Source organism: Ambystoma mexicanum, chromosome 10, assembly GCF_040938575.1.
Source record: "Ambystoma mexicanum isolate Mex_15411 chromosome 10, UKY_AmexF1_1, whole genome shotgun sequence".
NCBI lineage: Eukaryota > Metazoa > Chordata > Amphibia > Caudata > Ambystomatidae > Ambystoma > Ambystoma mexicanum.
In genome coordinates, this window is record NC_090932.1 from 71,722,673 (window position 1) to 71,743,180 (window position 20,508).

Sequence of the window (20,508 nt, forward strand, 5' to 3'; positions counted from 1 at the left end):
GCGCACCGTTATGCATCTGTAGTGTTCTATACCTCTGTAAAGCGCTCCGTTATGCATCTGTAGTGTTCTATACCTCTGTAAAGCGCACCGTTATGCATCTGTAGTGTTCTATACCTCTGTAAAGCGCTCCGTTATGCATCTGTAGTGTTCTATACCTCTGTAAAGCGCACCGTTATGCATCTGTAGTGTTCTATACCTCTGTAAAGCGCTCCGTTATGCATCTGTAGTGTTCTATACCTCTGTAAAGCGCACCGTTATGCATCTGTAGTGTTCTATACCTCTGTAAAGCGCACCGTTATGCATCTGTAGTGTTCTATACCTCTGTAAAGCGCACCGTTATGCATCTGTAGTGTTCTATACCTCTGTAAAGCGCTCTGTTGCTTCTCGAAGCCAGGTCCGGGCTCAATAAATACCATCATAATAATAATAATAATGTGAAAATTATCGATATTTAGAGTCAAATGGTACATGGTCCGTCCACCTCGCAATTTTACAAGGATCAGGCAAAATTAATTAAAACAAATTAGCACCGTGGGTGGAATGTTGCAATCTGGACGACCAGTCAGGATGCAGGGCTTCTGGGCAATAATCACTGGTGTAACCATGGAACCTTTTGTCTCACAGGACACTGCTGGCCACACCGGGTGTCTGCCATTGTCTCTGTGTTGCTGCACTGCTGTCCCTGCTCCCGACCAACCCTCCCTCACTCACCCATGCTTTCCAGGTGCATACCTCTGAGCTCACATGCTTTTGGCCGGTGTCACCCGCCCTGTAAGCAGCACTCTCACTGAGCCAGCTCTCTTCCTGCCCATACATGTCAACAGGCTTTCACCCACCCAAAACGAAATCGGGTGTTTTCACCAGTCCCGGGGGCCACACAACGGTGAGAGTTATGCAGGTGTGGGCTGCTGGAGACCACATTGCCTACTCTCCAGCACCTCCATGGCAGCTTCTTTAGTCCTAGCCTCGCCTGACCTGGGCACTGAAAATCAATGACGGGCCGTTCCAATCACCCGTTGCTCGGCAGCCATCTTTAAGTGACTATAAAATGTGGCATTTCCCTCCCATCACGAAACGGGCGCAGGCAGCGTCATTCCCCCAGATCTGGCGGGCAATAGAGAATGTTATAATCCCTCAGGCCCCCCACGACCCCCCGCTTATGCTCCCTCACTTAGGGTCCCTCATGCCGCAGTATTATATAAGTGCATAATATTATTAAAGTGCATTAAACAAAAGATTAAAGGAAGATAGTACATAAACATTTGTAGTTAAAAGACTGCCTTCCAAATGAACTGTTATGGTCCCCAGGCCGCCATATTAGCCCCTGCCATGCCAGCTCGGGGAGTATTTTAAGGGTACCCCGAGCTGGCGTGGTGGTTGAAGGTGCCCTAATGAAAGGCAATGCACCCCGCTTTCGCCAGCGCCAGTACGAGAGCGGGGCACAGTTCCTTTCAGTAGGACGCTGATGCTAAACCAGCAGGGGGCAGGTTAAAATGATTAACTCCCCGCTCTGGTTATTCACTTCTGTAGGGCGCCAGCGATCTCTTCAGCCAGAGTACAACAATGTGTACAACCTTTTAAGTGCCAAAAATCTCCAAATACACAACACAAGAAAAGCCTTCCTGGAAGACCCTCTTCTTTTGCCCACCCGAGCCACTTGGCCTTCTGCCTGCACACCCCTTAACGCCATAACACGTGTGTTGTTTCATGCCAGCACCCTACCCATGCAATCCCGCCTGGGTCACAGTTCCACTACTTTTTTCGCTAGGTTTTTTCCTCTGCTCAGCTCTGTTGTGCGACCCAGTGCGACCAGGCGCTGAAGTTAAAGGGATTCAAGTCCTGTAAAGTGATGGCTGCCCATTACATATAGTGCTGTGCATGTGTGGACTAGCAGATGCACTACGGACTTTAATGCTGTTTACGAGTCTTGCACTCGACCAATTGAAAGACCTCTACATCTGCTCTCGAGGATAAAAGTTTGAACTAATACTCGGTGAGTCTTGCATCTGTTGACTGATTGAGTTGTGACATCTCAGGGGACAGAAGTACAAACAAAGATGACCATGTAACTGTCACCCCCCACCCCAAAGTCACACCCACTTCCCTGCAAATAATCTTCCATTGGCAGACACAAGATTTCTCCAATGTACCTGGCAGGAGTCGATGCCACCCGACAAATACCCGGCACAGAACATGGTGTTGGTGAGCAGGTCCTTGCCCAGAGCGTTCCGGCAGGATTCCTGGCTCAGGACTGGCACCCGGGCCTCCATCACTACGTCTGCCGAAGGTCCATCTGTGAGGGGGTCAAGAGAAGAGGCATGTGGTGAGACAATAGGTGGTGCTGGAAGTTCGTGCATTGGGGGGTGGGCTCTGCAGACATTGGCTGCTAGACCTGAGCACAGTCATCAGCATGTCAACACTTAACTAACTCTGCCAAGCAGTATCGCCCACTGTGAGGCACCAGCTCACCTAAAAACTCCAGAATTTCCAGTAGACTAGTCACTGCCCGGGGAGAGAAACGAAGTCTCACATCTTAACAGCAGGATACACCTTTTCCGAGGGAGGGCCTATTTTGGAATGTCTGTCCTGCCCTATGGACCAGACCTCCTCTGAAAGAGACAATCTGTATTATGGTAAGGGGCTATTCCACCACCGTTTGCTCTCACCCCTTGAACATTTAGAAAAGGACCCTCTGATTTCTGCCCCACCCACCTCCCACAGTGTAGGATCAGGAAAATACTGCTATTGTCGCACCTCTGAGTTCTCCCCCTATGCGTGTTACCTTGGTACACAGAGCCCCAGCCCGCAATGAAGCAGGGGGTGCCGGCGGCAGGGTCCTGGGGGGCTTCTGGCAGGCAGACGGGGCTGGTCTTCTCCAGATGTGTGGCGGGTGCGGTGAGCTCCACGAGAGCCAGGTCATTGTTGAAGGTTTTCTGGTTGAACTGCAGAGGAAGGAAGGTGTGCACTGTGAGTGGCCAGCCTTGATGAACAGGCAGTGTCTGGAGGCTGCAGGCAACGACCTGGCAAGTCAGTACGCTTCTGCCACATTATAACCTTCAATCTGCAGCAGGCCTCGGGCATTATGAGGAGAGCACCTCAAGACATTCCTCTTTGCTTCTGCCTTCGCTCCTCCTCTCCCCTGCTGATCTGTTCTGCTTTGGCATCGTGCACCTGGTAACCCTCTGATTTCGGGCCCAGGTACTTGTTCACCCTGCCACGCACCGGCACTGCCTCCTTGCAACCCCTGCACTTGGGTCTGTATTTGTAACCCTACAGTCCCCCCATTTTTCTGCACTTATCAGACACCCCTGTCTGTGCCTTAAACCTAACACTTGCCACTTGATGGCTGCACTACCACTGTTGTTTTTTTTTATTCCTTTGCTCAGCACTTTCCACTTCTTCCCCTCCCCCCTGCACTTTCCCCCTTCTCTCTCCACTACACTTGCACGTTCTCAATGTCACTGAGCCTAGTAAGAGCCTTGTTTTTGTTCTCCCTTGTTCCTCTCCCTTGCCTTGTCGTGCTCTGAAACACTTGTGTACGAGCGCGATACAAATAAAATATCATCATCAATTATGTGGAGCAGGCATCTACAATATTTGGCCCTCCAGCTGGGTCACACCACAAGTCCATGTTAGCATGGTTAATGGTGAGGCAACATGGGAACCGTAGTCCAAAACATATGGAGAGCTGTAGGTGGCAGACATCTGCTGTAAAGCGTATAGGGTGCTCTAGGGTGCTTGGTCCTCCATGAACTTGTAGTTCCCTATCCCTTCTTTACTGTATGCAATCTGACTACTTACGACTTCAATTCTTTTTAATGCACATAGTGACTAGGTTATGCCATTGCTGCTTGTAAGCCTTCAAAAAAGGGATGAGCAAATTTTAAAGTGCTTGTCTCGAATGCCTAGAGCCATTCGGGCTCCTTAGAAAAGGCTCGCCAAGTGAATCTAGCTGAGTGAGATCTATTTAAAAAATGGGGGCTGCCTGCCAATTACAATAGGTGAGCCGGCCTATCAATGTATCCTAACACATTCGTTTTTTTTTTTCTGTAGCGATAGGTTTTTAAAAATAAAAGTAAAACATCTATTTATTGTCATTACAAATGTATTACAAATAGATAAAATATATGTAGCATATCTAGCTACAACACAATCCACATATAATACAGAATTCGTATAATTCATACAAAAATACAAATGTATATATTACAGGGCCTGCGGGAGCGGCCATGTAGTTATGGTTAAGTTGCTCAACTCAAATGAAGACCACTTTTTGGGTGGCTTATAACTTCGCTCTCTCTGGACGAATCCTCACCAAACTTTGCAAAAAAGTATATGGTACATCTGAATTTTTGGGGAAGTTTGGTGAGGTTTCGCCAAGAGGGGGCAAAGTTGTAGGGGGGGTCCCAAATTATTTTTTTTTTCCCATAGACATAATGTGAAAAACCTTTGCTCACGCCTACAGCACGAACCGCTGAACGGTATTTCACCACATTTGCGGCATGAGTGGCGGCTTGGTTCCGAAAGCGTACTTTTGTTAATTTGGTGTAAATCCGTCCAGTATTTTTTTTTTTAAATGACAACAAAGTAAGTAAAAAATTAGTGATATCTGTGTCTGGTCTGCGGACACACTTCCCTGTGTGCTCCATGGACAGGACTCTGATTGGCTTAGAATGCAACGTGATGTCCGCGTACATCGTACGCGCCCACTGATTGGATGGTGAAAAGCGTGAAGTGCGTCAGATTTTTAGAAATGCCCGCCATCTTGGATTCGCGGACAGCGGCTGATGTCCGCGGACATCGCAGTAAAACATATTAAAAAACACAACATTGCACTTGTCAAACTTATCAAATAATCTCTGGGGAGGAGAGGGGTGATGAGGATGGGATGGGATATGGCTGCAAGAATCAAAATAAACAGGTGTTTTGCAACGTAAAAGTTTGCGAACAGTTGAGATGTTTGCGAACAGTCCTGTGAAGTTTGCGGACACCTCTGCATTACAGGGTTGGTGGAAAGCAGTTCTTGGATGGCTTATAACTTTGGCGCCACTTAATGAAACTGCATGATATTTTGCAATCATATTCTCGACCTGATTCCGAATGGGTTTGCAAAGTATGGTGAGATTCTGTCAAGAGAGGGCAAAATAAGAGGGGGTCCCAAAATATTGTAAAGGTTTATAAATGTGGTGCCATTTGACAAATCTACACAAGGTTTGCAAAAACATTTTTGATCTACATATTAACATTTTTGTAAAGTCTGAATGGATTTTGTCAAGTGGGGTCTAGGTTATATGACGATTGTATGTGCATACATTTGACACTTTTGAAAAAATAAAACATGGCCGGATTTCCGGCAAACTTGTCTAAGGAGCATTGGCAAGGACCTACAAGCATGATTTTGCAAATGTGCCTGTGTTTTATTTTTTGACAAGTTTCATAATGTAGGTACAAAAAATAGTGATATACCTTTGGTGACTGAGGTATAGCCTTTGGCCATGGGCAGTGGCCATATTGTCCGGGTCATGGTATAAGGTCATGCCCCGGACAATCCTGCTACTAGCATTGACCGCGAGGGATGAAAAATGGTGTTAGAGTGGCATGTCCACCTGGGACCGGCTATGTGATAAAGTTAATCGAAAGTAGGATAGATTTGAAAGGGAAAAAAAATGTGCTCATGCTAATATGGTCATAGGAGTCTGACCTCCCCTTCTACAGGCTGCCATGGAAAGGGAAGAGGGGTTCTGTACTCAGCGTCCTGCTGTAGGAAGAAAAATCTATTTTTTAGCACCCCGGGTTCCTGCTTTGGGAACCAGGGGTACTAATGGCCTTTATTCCCCATTGCAGGTGGTGCATAATGTAGGTACAAACAATAGTGATATACCTCTGGTGACTGAGGTATAGCCTGTAGCAATGGGCAGTGGCCAGATTGTGCGGGTCATGGTATAAGGTCATGACCCAGACAATCTGGCTACTAGCCTTAACTGCGAGGGAGGAACAATTGTGTTAAATTAGCCATGTCCACCTGGGACCGGCTATGTGATATAGTTATTCGAAGGTAGGGTGGATTTGAAAGGGAAAAAAAATGTGCTTGTGATAATATGGTCATAGGGTTCTGACTTTGCCTTCTTCAGGCTGCCATGAAAAGGGAAGAGGGGCTCTGTACTGAGCTACACCTTCTCTTTCCATGGTGGCCATCTTGGAAAAGGATTTTTCTTCCTACAGCGGGACACCGCAGGCGTCCCACTGTAGGAAGAAAAATCTATTTTTTAGCACCCTCGGTTCTCGCTTTGGGAACCAGGGGTGCTAATGACCTTTATCGGCCATTGCAGTGGGTGCAATAGAGGATAATGTCCTTGTTATTTATTTATTTATAATGTGCCAATGCCCACAGACATCAGGGCGCACACAGACACACTTCGGTAGGGCCGATAATTTGGGCTGCCCGGCCCTTATCCCCCGTTTCAGTCCCTGGAACGTGGGATGAATGCCAGATTATTCCAATTAGCATAACACAAAATGCTAATGGAAATGTTGGACAAATGTATTGAGTCTCTGTATGGTCACGTGGCACTGTCCGGAAGGTCCACAGTGACGTCAGACGTTCGTGGTCATCGACGGATTGCAAAAACAGTAGAAAAAGTATAGAAGTGTAAAAATGATGCTAGAAGGTGGGAAATGGCAGAGTTTTAAGGTGAAAGGTTGTAAATTGGACATAAATGTTGCTATATTGGGGTGAGTATGATATTATTAAGTTGTAGGAAAACAGCATGCACTGGTAAAAACCCATGGAATTCTCTGAAAAAAACTTTGTTTAAGAGACGTTATGGTTAAGTTGCACGAATAAAAACCTATACAATTCAATGAAAAAACTTTGTTAAAGAGACTTTATGGTTAATTTGCACTAGTAAAAACCTATGAAATTCAATGAAAAAACTTTGTTAAAGGGACGTATGGTTAAGTTGCACTAGTAAAAACGTATGAAATTCAATGAAAAAACTTAGTTAAGGGGATTTTATGGTTAAGCTGCACTAATAAACACCTATGAAATCCAATCGAAAAACTTTGTTACAGGGACGTTATGGTTAAGTTGCACTAGTAAAAACCTATGAAATTCAATGAAAAAACTTTGTTAAAGGGACTTTATGGTTAAGTTGCACTAGTAAAAACCTATGAAATTCAATGAAAAAACTTAGTTGAGGGGATTTTATGGTTAAGTTGCACGAATAAACACCTATGAAATTCTTTGGAAAAATGTTGTTACAGGGACATTATGGTTAAGTTGCACCAGTAAAAACCTATGAAATTCAATGAAAAAACGTAGCTAAGGGGACGTTATGGTTAAGTTGCACTAATAAAAACCTATGAAATTCAATGGAAAAACATTGTTACAGGGACTTTATGGTTACAAGTAAAACCGAAAAACCTCAGAAATGTGCCTGTTATGGTAAGCTAAGTAACCATAACTCACACCACCACTGTGCACTGCTAAGACTAATACCCAGGACATCAAAGATGACATCACAAATGTCATTGATGACATTACTAATGACATCACATATCTGGCTCACTTATATGCGAGATATGATTTGCTCCAGTTATGCCAGCACCTAAAATGCACTTGAACTGGATTGGTGCACACAGAGGGAACTGTGTGGCAGAAAGTAAACTAATTGCTTTTTTTGAAGATGTACGCACGAGAAATTGTCATTGTTGTAAAAAATAAATACTGCAAGCAAAGTTAAGCAGATGGAAACAGGTAAAGTCACTGGCAAGAGGTTCATTCAGACAGGTTTCAACATTTGTGAAACAGACTCAGTGCGTAGAATACACCAACTCCTTGGCATATCTAACAATATAATAAAAGGCCAGGTGTATGTTTGTCCTGTATGTTTGTCTGATGCAGTAGCTTCGTCTGTTGTCACCACTGGAGGGAGCTATTGCCTTAATATACAGAGAGACAATGCCAATTTGCCTAACTTCGCCTGTTGTCACCACTAGAGGGAGCTGTTGCCTAGTATACAGCGACAATGCCAATTCGTATAGCTTCACTTGTCAACACTAGAGGGAGCTCTTGCCTTAGTATAGAGAGACAAGGTCAATTTGCATAGCTTTGCCTGTTGTCACCATAGTTGTCACCATAGCATAGCTTTGAGCTGTTTCCTTAGGATATGTAGGGATCCTACTGTGTCAATGAAAACCTGCACCTTGGACCGTGTACAGGCTCTTACACTAGTCTCTATATATTTTGTGAATTCACACACATGCGCACGTACATCGTACTACGTCAAATTCTACTCCACAAGACGGGGGCGGATTCACAGAGAAGCTGCCAGGAGTAACTGTGATTTACTACTGAAGAGAGTCTTTTTGATTCACAAAATGTCTAATTTCAAAAAAACAGTGAAGTACTCAGAGGGGACCGTCTGTGTTTGCACTTGTAATCCTTTGGTCCCCCTGGTGAAATTGGCATCATCATTTACAAGACACAGTGTAAAAAGAAAACAGATATAAATTATTTTTTGCACTTTGTTTTGTAAAAATGTAAATGCCAACCGCATGTGCAAAAAACAAGTAGATTCCATATTTAAGACATTAAACACACCTTCATCAATTACACTATATATATTATAAATATACATAAGCCCCCTAGTGATAATTGTTGGGAGTGAATGGAAGAGGGATAGACTCTGCGGTTCCATCCTAGGAGAGAAGGGGGTTGTTAATGGTGATCTTGACTGGAGTGATGTCCTCAGTTTCAGGCCCCCGGGAGTTCCAGTGATGGGGAGCCAGGAGGGAGAAGGAGTGAAAGCAGGTGGAAGTACAGGGTGGACTGCAGATGGCTACTATGAGAAGGGGTTTGTGAGAATTCAGTGCAAGGCGATGAGCAGCAGCACATAGACACAAGAATTGTGGGGGTGGGGCTAGCCCATGGATGGATTTAAACACAAGAAGCAGGAATCTGAATGCGGAGCGCTTCTGCGTGGACAGCCACCCTCTGCGTGGTGGAGGGAGGTGGGTATTGTGTCATGCCTACCTTTGGGTGGACGATGATCCGGTTCACCGCGAGAACCTTCTCCCCCTCGTCTGGCTTGCTGAGGTCATAGTCCCCCACCACCACCGTCCAGTACAGCTCGTTGTTGGTCCTACACAAGCAAGCAAAAAGGGCAGCAACACAATTAGTGGGACTCGTTGTCCGACAAACTCTTTACAGAGAAGCTGCATTGTTGCAGGAACAAACACCACGATGCGTTGTATTCATTTCTATGTATTTATTGTGATAGAAGTGTTTGCAAAGTGATGCAAGCCGGATGTGCTTCCAGAACCGTAGGCGATCATTGACTTCCTGAAACGCTAGTGGTCTGTGTGGAGTCTGAGCGGAAGTGGAAGGGATTTCCAAGGGAATAGAAAAGACTTGATGGTGGCTAGATCCAGCCCAAAACTTTTGCATGTCGGCTAGTGGCACAGCTGCCGGTGTGGGGTTGCCGGCCATAGGCTTCCGGTTGTCAGTCCGGTGAGATGACTTTGGTGAGGTGCAGAGCCGTTTCTAGGGGCGGGCTGAACGGGCAGCTGCCCGGGACGCATTGTGGGGAGGGGCACAACAGAGGTAGGTGCTAATCATGCCCAGGACCTCGGGTAGAGCAGGTGCCATTCACATGCAGACACTATGCACAGCGAGCTGCATGCATTAGGCTGACCAGATTTTTTTAAAAAATGGGACAGGCCATAAAAATAGAAGTAGGAATACAGTAAATACAAATAAAACTGTAGTCCCACTTCTATGTCTCTGGCCTGTTGCGGGGGGGCGGGGCGGGGTGGTGCTCACAGGCACACTCTTCTCATTGGAGGAGAGTGGCCGGGGAGGGGAAGAGTGAGGAAACAGGGGCATGAAAAGCATTTAAAGCCCCCATTCACGCAGGAAGAGTTGCACCGGGACCCGATTTCGGGATTTCGAAATCGGGTCCTGGAAAAAAACAGGACCGTAGCCACCCACCCTTGCAAACTCGGGACGGGATTTATAAAATTAAATAACTCCCGAGACCCTGGGTGATTTCCCGGGACTGTGCCACGAAAACCAGAATGTCTGGTCACCCTAGCATGCGTTCTGTTGAGGATTGTGGGTGCCCTACTTCTTCATTGGACTACATCGTGCGATCCTTAATGCATCACTGTACCTCCCTGTGCTTCAGTTCTCTTATCTGCCAAAACTGGCAGTGCTTATAAAACAGGCTAAACTCCAGCCTATATAGATGGCAAATGGTATCCGGTCATTTTATCGCAAACATTACAGAGTAGTACACAAAAGAGCAGACAATAACACTGAAAAACACTGAAAAGATTAAATACATATATAAAGGGAAGTGGGGTAAGGGGTTAAAATGGGCCAGGATGGGTTTGGGGTGGCGTTATAAGGGTTTAAAATCAGGGGGCTGAAATAATAAAAAAATCGGTTTTGTGTTTTGCCTGTGATTAAATGTACCACTCTGTAATTGTGGCCGGTAAAATCACATATATCAATGGCAAAGGAGTGGCATCAACGAGGAGTCAACTGGCTGGAACTTGAATGCCCAAAACAACAACAGGGAAGGGTGTCACATGAGAAGAATGCAAAAAAAACAAAGCAATACGTACTCGAATCCTACAGCCATCTATAGGCGTGGCAGCAACTCAGAACTGTACTGAAATGCATTTGATAATAATGATTTTATACACGGCAGCATTTTACATAGACAAGAACAAATGTTTCAATTGCTGCTCTTCTGGTCCTGATGAAGGCGGTTCATTATTTGAATTATATTTTCATTATTTAGTCGAAACTGGCAGGGAGGGCGGTTCTCACAAATGTATATGGTACAGCATGACCTTGCTTAGTCAAAAGAGGATGCTCTTGAATGAGGCCCATTGTAGACATATGACCTCAACTAGTAATTCATTGGTGAACAAGTTATTGATTTACTGTGCATCAGATTGTTCTGTTGGTGCATTTTTATAATGCAGTGTTATTTTACTCTATTTGTACTTGGTGAATGTGGGGTTGACTTTTTCTAAGTTAAAAAGGTTCACAGTCACCCTCCCCTTTTATTAACTGAGCCCTGGTTTGCACTTTGTCTTTTTCTATGCACATTTTCATGGATGCAGACGCTTTTAGAATATGCATTTTTCTAATCATTGGTATTTGTGTATACATGTGTTATTTTGGTAATTGTCTATGTAAAATGCTCAGGGACGTCATTTGGAGGTCACGAGGGGTCGCATCTGCGACCTCTGAGGTTTCTCTTGCTACCCATGTGGTCTCCCTTGCTACACCTAAAATACATTGTTTTTTAAATAAATAAAGCTTTTTTTTTCATTGAAGCTCCTGGGCTGTGGCCAGTGCCATGTGGCTCTTTTTTTCTGGAGAGGCTGGAATTTATGTTGAGCCCTCTTAAAAAGAACAGGGGGTTCAGCAAGTGTAACACATTGAGTAGTGACCCTAAATAAGAAGGAATAGGAATAACAAATAATTTGTCTTTCTGGAATTCTATACAATAATTGCTAGACTCATTAAAGGGGTGAAAGGTCATGTTCTATCGCTTCCCATGATGTCACTTTGGGGTGGGGGTCAAACGACATCACTTCCTGTGATGTCATCAGAGGTCAAGGGTCATGTGATGTCACTTCCGCCACCCCTGGCATTTTGGTGAAATGACCCTGAAAATGCTGCTGTGTACAGCAGCATTGTTATCATACAGATTTCAATGCAGTTCTTTGGTTCTGGGTTTGAGTTGGTTCCACGCCTATTGATGGCTTTAGGGTTTGATCACGTGTTGCTTTGTTTTTTATGCATTCATGTCACGTGACACCCTTCCCTGTTGTTGTTTTGATGAATCTTACCCCAGGTGTCCATGAGTCATGGGGTGCACCCGACTCTTTGGATAAGCATGGAACGTGAAGGCCGTCATCATAGAGCTGACACATGAACAAGGTGTAAAAGACTCATCTTCCGAAATAATATAACGAACGAGGTACAATTCTGGGTAAGGCAGATACGGTCCAACTTCCAATTGAATTTTTGGAAATAAATGGATTTTAAGAAACACTTTTAAAAAGAAAGAAAACAACGACAATTTTGGTCCTAACTACCTGCCCAGGACTTTTGAAAGCGAAGCAGCTGGGAGATGTGGGGCGAGGAAAGTGCCGTGGTGGGGGTTGGGGGGGTCAGGGGCTTATTCCCAGCGATTGGGCCAATTATCGACCTAAGCGATGTGTTTTTAGTGCTTAGAGGGAACTGTTGTAAGCAAAGCACTGTGTTCAGGCTCAGAGGATTCAACTCCTCCCGCCGCTAGAAAAATACCAAGTCAAGGGAGCAGGCATGCAGATGAGCGCAATCAATGACATGGGGGGCACGGTGGGGGGGCAATAGCCACTTTGCATAATCATAATGGTAACTTGTTTTTATGCAACAGTGACCTCGAGTTTTTGCTTTTTCGGAGAGCGCCCAATCAACAGCAGTTATTCTGATATCCTGTGTTTATTGCAGAATATTGTGTAATGGTTATTGTATTTTGCCTGAAAGTGCTGTGCAAACCAGTTCACAAATATGTGCAAATTAAGTAAAAGAACTAACAAGCAGATCTGGTAAAAGATGAGGTGTGAAAAGGTCTGCATTCAGTAGGGGGGAGGGAAAAAGTCAGATGAAGCCCCCTCCATCCTCAGTCCAGCTCCACCAGTCACCCTCCCCTCTGGCCATCAAAATGCACAAGCCGCAGTGTCCCAGGAGCTACCTGGAGAAATCCCAACGCCACCCCATGTGCTCAAATGCACACCTCCTCTTGCACATCGCCCACAAACCTGAACACTTATTAGCCAGTTCGTCTGTGCAGGAGGTGTTATAGAACTATGCAGATAACAAGGAGGGTCCTGGGAGACTCTCTGGCAGACATGAGTCCTGGTTAAAAGAGCCTTACCCAGAGTCTTTAGCTCACTATCTTTCACAGAGAAGAAATATCCCAAACATATCAGTCTTTGTCCTGCCCTGGGGCAGTCCAGCGCCGAAATGCTAGGCAATTCTCCTCTGAACAGAGCTTTGCCCGTGATTATGATTAATTCAAAACCTTCCAGGCATCACTGTTCTGTTTTGCTAAAGTCACCCCGAGTGGGACGGGTATGCCCAGACATGGGTCTCGAGTCTGCTGGTTCTAGAGACCGAAGCTACTCCTCACTGATGAGGCCCAACAAGGCTGAAACATGTCTGGGGATGCTTGTGGTCTCCTGCAGAAGGGATGTGACCTAGCAGTTTGGGCTGGACTACCCCTTTTTGGGGTGGGACCAAGCCTGATTTGCATATGGTTTTTCCCCTTCTGTAATGGCTTGGCAGGCTGAAAAACGATGGTCTGGAGAGTTGCCCAGAGCTTTGCCAGTGGTTATGATTAATTCAAAACCTTCCAGCCACCACCTTTCTGTTTTGCTGTTGTAATAGAGCTTTCCAGGCTTCTCCTGTTCGACCTTTGGATAAGGTAATGTTAGTGGAGTTGAGGCTTCACGGTCTAAACCCCGTAGGGTCTCTTGCAAACTCTATTTATAATCTGGGTTTGAGGGGGGGAGTGGTGACTAGTGCGCTACTCAAGTACCAAATGTATTCAGTGCAATTGCAGACCATGCTGAGGGTGAGTTAGAGAATTTCTTCAAGCACAAGAGAATTTCTCAGAAGGTACTATGTTCAATTGCATTTTTACATGACTACATTAGTTCATGGATTTCTTCTATTTTATGTGAAACAAAGCTGGTACATTGTGTCATGCCACATGGAGCTTCCTCAGGGCTTCCTCAGGGCTTCCTCAGGGCTAATATCTAAGAAATTATACATTGTAATGTAATGTATTTGTCATTTATATAGCGCCTTTTCCCATTGGTATGGTCTCAAAGCGCTGCCCTCGGGGGACCGAAGTCCAGGTATGGGAAATTCTTCAGAGGGGTTTAGAATGTGTGTGTGCATTGTAGCCAATATGAACGTATGCAGCAGTAGCAAAGTCACAGCTAGCTAACTATGTCGAGCTGGCGTGTGGATGGGAGCTAAGAGGTAGTCCGGAGAGTATGAGAGAGCAGTATCATTATGTCTACAGCCAGACTTAATTTCTATCTTGGTGCATAGCTGCATTCTTAGGCCAGAGGTGTTGCGTGATGTGTCTTAGAGTAACGTATGATAGTAGATGCGTGCGGGTGGGTGGCCGTGCCACTGGCTGGTTTCTTGGTTTCATAGGTGCAGCTGAATTTAGAAGGGGGTGAATTGAAGGTGCATCTAAATTCTAACACAGTGGCTATATTCAAAAGCTGCTCAATATAATACAGAGGCTGTGCTCAAAATGCAGCTAAATATACCTCAGTGGCTATACTCAAAGATGCAGCTAAATGTAACCCAGTGATACTCAAACTGTAGCTAAATATACCTCAGTAGATGTACTCAAAGATGCAGCTAAATGTAACACAGTGCTATACTCAAAATGCAGCTAAATAAACCTCAGTGGCTATGCTCAAAGATGCAGTTAAATGTAACACAGTGATACTCAAAATGTAGCTAAATATACCTCAGTAGATGTACTCAAAGATGCAGCTAAATGTAACACAGTGCATGAATTATTTAAGTGAATACATGGCACACGTTATCCATAATGCAAAACAATTAGTGATAACAAATAAGTGTGAAACAAGAGAACGCAAGAAACTAATGGACAACAGAAGAGTTGAATAGGAGGAAAAGGAATAACCAATCGTAAGTTATATGAAAAAACATAAGAACAAATGCAATTTAAATAAAGACGCTTATAAGGTTGATTACATCTTATGTTTATAGAAATCTTTTTTGTTGCACGGTTTTGGTTCATGGTAAAAGATATGGTTAATACAAAAATTAGCGGGCATTGTCGATGTAGTAAACACTGCATAGAGGTCCCCCGCTTCCTAACTGATGGACACGATGTAATGACATGGCATGAAGGGAAGAGGGTGAGCTTTGGTGCAATTGCTCTCAATATAACTTACATAAACTAGGACAATCCAACTCCTTGTGGGAATTGTAATTGGTTATTTATAATGCGCTTAGTACCCAGAGGTTTCTAAGCGTGGACCCGGGGATCGAACCTCTGGTGCTTCATGTCGTCTTGCTTCCAAGGCGAGCGTGTTGCCCTTGACCTATCCTCCCGGCCCTGGCATGTGTTTTTTATTATATGGCATGTTTTGTATAGAACAAATCTGCTCTTTGAGTGGTGCAATGGTCAAACCTTAAACTTCAGCCCTCAAACATGTCACACAAAATAGAAGTTATTAGCAGTTACTAGGACTATGGATATATCTTGCAGTGCCCACTTCAATAGCCTACTCTAGTGTCCCTACAAACTTCATCCCCCAATTACCACTTCTTCACAAAAGGCAGCCAGGGTGGTCATGAGCCTGCAACCTCAGGACAGCATTGTGCCAGCTCTGCAGACTCTCCCTGACTTCCAGCGAATCGGAGAACTGATTTCAAAACCCCCCACATTATGCTTCCAGACTATTGGAAGAAAGGCTCTGCACATGTCAGCCAAAGTCTACAGACATCAACACCAACAAGAAACCTGAGAATGGCAAGAATGATGACCTTCACCAACACAACACTCAAAAAGAAGAGCTGTGGAAGAAGGACTCTCTCACCAAGTGGACAACCATTGGATGAATAGAAACCCTCCCAATGTCTCTCCCAACCATGATAGTCCACGTATCCCTTAATTGCAGTCACCACCTCTGGTTTGGGTGAAGGGCATCTTCTTGTCGGGTCCGAAGGTGTTGGTCAAACCAGAGTGGTCTAGACCTAGTCTAGCTGGATATGGGCTGTATATCGCTTCTTCTTCACGCTCTAAAGTGAAGGCTTATCGCCAGAGAAGGGCGGCCCAGCAGGCAGCAATGTACAGCCAATGGGCTGTGAGCGGAAGTTCATCTCCAGGAAGGCTTACATGTGAAAAGTTCAAAATCTACAAGAAAAATCCTGATAGTTGGTATTATCACAGAGATGCCCCCTATGGATTTTAAAGAAAAATCCCACCACAGTTCCTAAAACGAATTGGCTACATTGGGAAGAAAATGCCACATAACTATTTAAACAATTATTACTTTTGGGGGCGAACTACCTATTTTATTAGCATAATATATAAAAAACTGCTTGCCTTTTTCAAGCACTGAAAAAAATCAGGTGACCCCTTCTGATAATGCAACTCATGGGAGAGTATACAGCAAACCTACATGCACCAGAATTACGGAAAGAAACAGCTCACCTTTAGTTTTTCTCCAGCTCTACCAGAAATGTCGTCAGGCCTAGTACGATAGTCGCTTGTTTTGTTCCTCCCCTCCCTTTCTACACCCCTATCCCTCACCTTTTGTTTTTCTCAGGCTCTACCAGAAATGTCGCCGGGCCTAGTACGTTAGTCGCCTGTCTGTTTCCATTTCCTTCCCACTCTCCCCCTCCCTTCCTTATCTATGTCTTAGCTCTTGCACTATCTGAAAAGTCGTCAGGCCGAGTACGATACTTAATTTCACAACCTTACTGTTCATGGCCTGTAAGAATGTCATTGTATTTTCCCTTGTTCCCTCCCTTGCCCTGAAGCGCTTTGAAACACATTGTGTAGGCGCTATATAAATAAACTATCATATCATATGACGTGGCATATTTGGCACCTGACGTGAGGAAAGTGAGATTTCTGAGGTTTACAAACTGTGACACGCACTGTCATTTTACTTGTGCTTTGCACCATAATCTGCAAATACTGCTGGTGTACTACAGAGATTTAGCATGAAGAAGAAGACTATGTTAGTTAATGGATATCTTTTATTCTATGTGAAACAAAGCTGACATGTTGTTTCGTGCCAAACAGTGCTTCCTCAAGGCATGTATAATCCAAGGAATTATACAGTGCATGAAATGTTCAAGTGAATACATGGTACACGTTAGCCATCATGCAAAACAATTTGTGATTAAAAAAGTGTGAAACAATGGAACGCAAGACTAAAATGGACAACAGAAGAGTTCAATAGGAAGAAAAGGCATAAGCAATCATACGTTTGCAGTCCACCCAGTCCATCTTTTATTTTTTCTTGGCATGTTGTCACCTATAGTTCTGCACTTCTAGTGGAGTAAGTAGAAGGATTGGGCACAATAACTAGGCGTGTACCAAATTTCTGCGTCAATTAACTATTCGGACTATGTTTGGCTGAAAACCAGATATTTGGCTTTGATTGACTACTTTATGGAACACTCGCTCCAAGCCAAAGTCCACTTTTTATGATTAGCTATCTTCTCTCTGTTTGAGAGATGATAGCGAATCACAGAGAGTGGAACTGTCGGGGAGAGGGTTGCAGCAGGCAATAAGCTGTTTGCTTATTGGCTGCTGCAAATGTCACCTTCGCTGGTGTGCTGACTGTATTTTGCTCACGGAGAATCTCCACTGTGGAGACCCTCGATGAGCAAGACACACTCAGCATACCAGTCAAGGTGGCATTTATATAAGGTGCCTCTGCTTGAGGCACAGACGGGGTGCTGGATGTATTTTGCTCATGCAGGGTCTCCAAAAGAAATCCTTGGAGATGCCCCATGAGCAAGACACATTCAGCAAAGGTGGCATTTACATGACTAGTCTCCAGACATGGATACATGAACATTTTCTGATTGGGTTAATTATTAAACCGTTCAGAAAATGTGCATGTAACCATAGAAAAATGCCTGCGTCATTTCCATAGCGTACCTCAAGCAGTACGGTAAACCTACTGCTGTAGGAATGGGGGCTGGAGCCACACCTTTCCCTCACAGTTAACTGTTCAGACCTGTAATTATCTTCGGCCGAATACTTTGGCCAACTATTCGATATTCGGCCGAATAGTAATTTCACTGTTCGTACACCCCTAACAAGAGCACAAAGAAACAAGGCAGGATTAACTACTCTTGCCTGGCACGCTCTTGACCACCCTATAGAGTGAGTGAGTAACCCTAGAAAAGTAGCAGGCACGTGATCAACCTTTACTTTTAACCAATATCCTTTTGCATTTGTCGATTTTCAGACATTCACTTATAGGAAAAACAAATATACTACAAGTCCCAGAATGCAAATGTGTGTTAACTGAAAAGCCAGTGCAGAATCAGACTAAGCAATGCCTGAAGGCCTGGTGGAATTGAACCCCCGCCCTGTAGCTATTTCAGGCTGTCCAGGTCAAGAAGGACATTCTAAATCAGACCTGGCCTCCAGGCTCACATCACCCACTATTGGAAGGCCTGCATTTAATCCGGACAATTAAACATCTAGGACTATAACTTAACTGCATAACCAAAGTTTCTGGCTAAACTAGGCCCCTGGCAGTAGGTTATTACCCAGCACGCTGGGCTCTGCCTGTCTTTATTTCCTCATGAGCACTGAGGTTTGGCTCTAGTAGGGCAGTGTATGGATAGGAACCTGCAGGGGTTACAAAGAGACGAGGCACCACTTCAGCCACGCCAAGATTCAAGCCTATAAACCAGAGATTACATACTTCTCAGCAGCATGTCCTCAACCCACTGAACTATTCTACCATAATTGTCTTTCGTCTTAAAGTATAGGCTGTTGCATATTTCTGAACACACCACGCCAGTCAGTGCATACGTGCAAGTATTTCTGGGTGGTGCTGTGACCTCTTCCGCCCAATGGGGAAAGGGGGTATCCCACCACCAAGGCGCCGTGATCCACAGGGGCCTCGTGCCTCCCTAGTCCCAGAAGAGGCAGATCACTGCGGAGCAGGGCTCTGCGGCGGCTCGCAATGGGCGTTATGTCCCAACTAGTCTATTGAAATACAACAAGAGCAACCCATTTTTATTGAGATAGCTCAGTTAGTTGTGACACTGGAGTGTTACCAGCAGAGCCCCAGCAGAGGCCGAGTTCGAAACCTCTGCAGAGGAGAAGGGGGAAAAACAAAGGCGCCTGCCTGGAGCGCTGCTCCGAGTGGCATAAAGTGAGCGAACGTTGGCGGATTTTCAGCAACATTGTGGAAACGTTGTTCCCTTTAGTTCCTGCCCATTTCGATCTCCGGGAGAGTGGAGAGAAAGAGAGAGAGAACCGACCCACATCCAATAAATAACACACATCCTGTTTCGAATCACCTTAAACCAAGCACCCTACTGTGTATTATTCTATACTATAAAACCCTTGCAGAGTGCTAATATCCCTGCCAACACAACCTCGTGGCACTAGGAAATGCCACAGGCAGCCCGCATATTTATCGATCATGTGTCAGTGATTGAGGTGGAATGTGTTGAGTTTTGCTGGAATTATCATGATCTGAGGTGGCCCAGAAAAGAAAGGGAACATACTCCTACGACATGCCGCATGAATCGACAAGGCCTTGTCCATCTACTCTGCCCTTTCTCGGCTCTTGGAATACTCTCAAGCAAACACCAAGGATGGGGCCCCAGGAGAACGGTCCAATAGGAGGCTGGGCCCTTGTAAGGTGGCACGTTTCATAATAATCACCTTCTTATGTGAATCTTGGTGCGTCCAAGGCGACGCTTTGGAGAAAAGTGAGAGGTGCCAAGTGTATGAGAGGGTGCTGAGAAGCCAGAGGAATACATGGAGCCTGGGAGAGATGCTTAGAAGCACTACAGGTGCCTGGAGTCCAAGCGTAGTGTTGAGAATTCTGAGAGGCGCTAAGAAGTCTGAGACGTTCCTCGAGCTTGAGAGGGGCACGGAGAACACAGTCTGTGTGAGGCGCTAAGAAGTCTGAGACGTGCATAGAGCTTGAGAGGGGCACGGAGAACACATTCTGTGTGGGGCGCTAAGAAGTCTGAGACGTGCCTAGAGCTTGAGAGGGGCACGGAGAACACAGTCTGTGTGAGGCGCTAAGAAGTCTGAGACGTGCCTAGAACTTGAAGGGGCACTGAGAACACAGTCTGTGTGAGGCGCTAAGAAGTCTGAGACGTGCCTAGAGCTTGAGAGGGGCACGGAGAACACAGTCTGTGTGGGGCGCTAAGAAGTCTGATACGTGCCAATGAGGTTGAGAGGGGCACTGAGAACACTGAACGATGCCCACAGTCTGTGTGGGGCGCTAAGAAGTCTGAGAGGTACCCAGAGCTTGAGAGGGGCACGGAGAACACAGTCTGTGTGAGGCGCTAAGAAGTCTGAGAAGCCTAGAGCTTGAGAGGGGCACTGAGAACACAGTCCGTGTGGGGCGGTAAGAGGTCTGAGAGGTGCCTAGAGCTTGAGAGGGGCAGTGAGAACACAGCCTGTGTGAGGCACTAAGAAGTCTGAGACGTGCCTCGAGCTTGAGAGGGTCACTGAGAACACGGTCTGCGTGGGGCGGTAAGAAGTCTGAGACGTGCCTAGAGGTTGAGAGGGGCATTGAGAACACAGTCTGTGTGGGGCGCTAAGAAGTCTGACACGTGCCTAGAGCTTGAGAGGGGCCTTGAGAACACGGTCTGTGTGGGGCGCTAAGAAGTCTGAGACGTGCCTAGAGCTTGAGAGGGGCAGTGGAAAGTTTTAAAAAGCA

The 20,508-nt window shown here is 45.4% G+C and overlaps 1 protein-coding gene across 1 annotated transcript in view; it reads right to left on the reverse strand.

The window, feature by feature from the left end:
- The window catches only part of PRSS56 (serine protease 56), a 135,861-nt gene that overhangs the window by 59,694 nt on the left and 55,659 nt on the right, over positions 1 to 20,508 (reverse strand). Inside the window, exons 6-8 of the mRNA XM_069617542.1 lie at positions 9,035 to 9,143; positions 2,783 to 2,942; positions 2,151 to 2,293 (exon numbers count right to left, since the gene is read on the reverse strand). Coding sequence (XP_069473643.1) covers positions 2,151 to 2,293; positions 2,783 to 2,942; positions 9,035 to 9,143 — 412 coding nt within the window. The remainder of the gene's footprint in view (positions 1 to 2,150; positions 2,294 to 2,782; positions 2,943 to 9,034; positions 9,144 to 20,508) is intronic.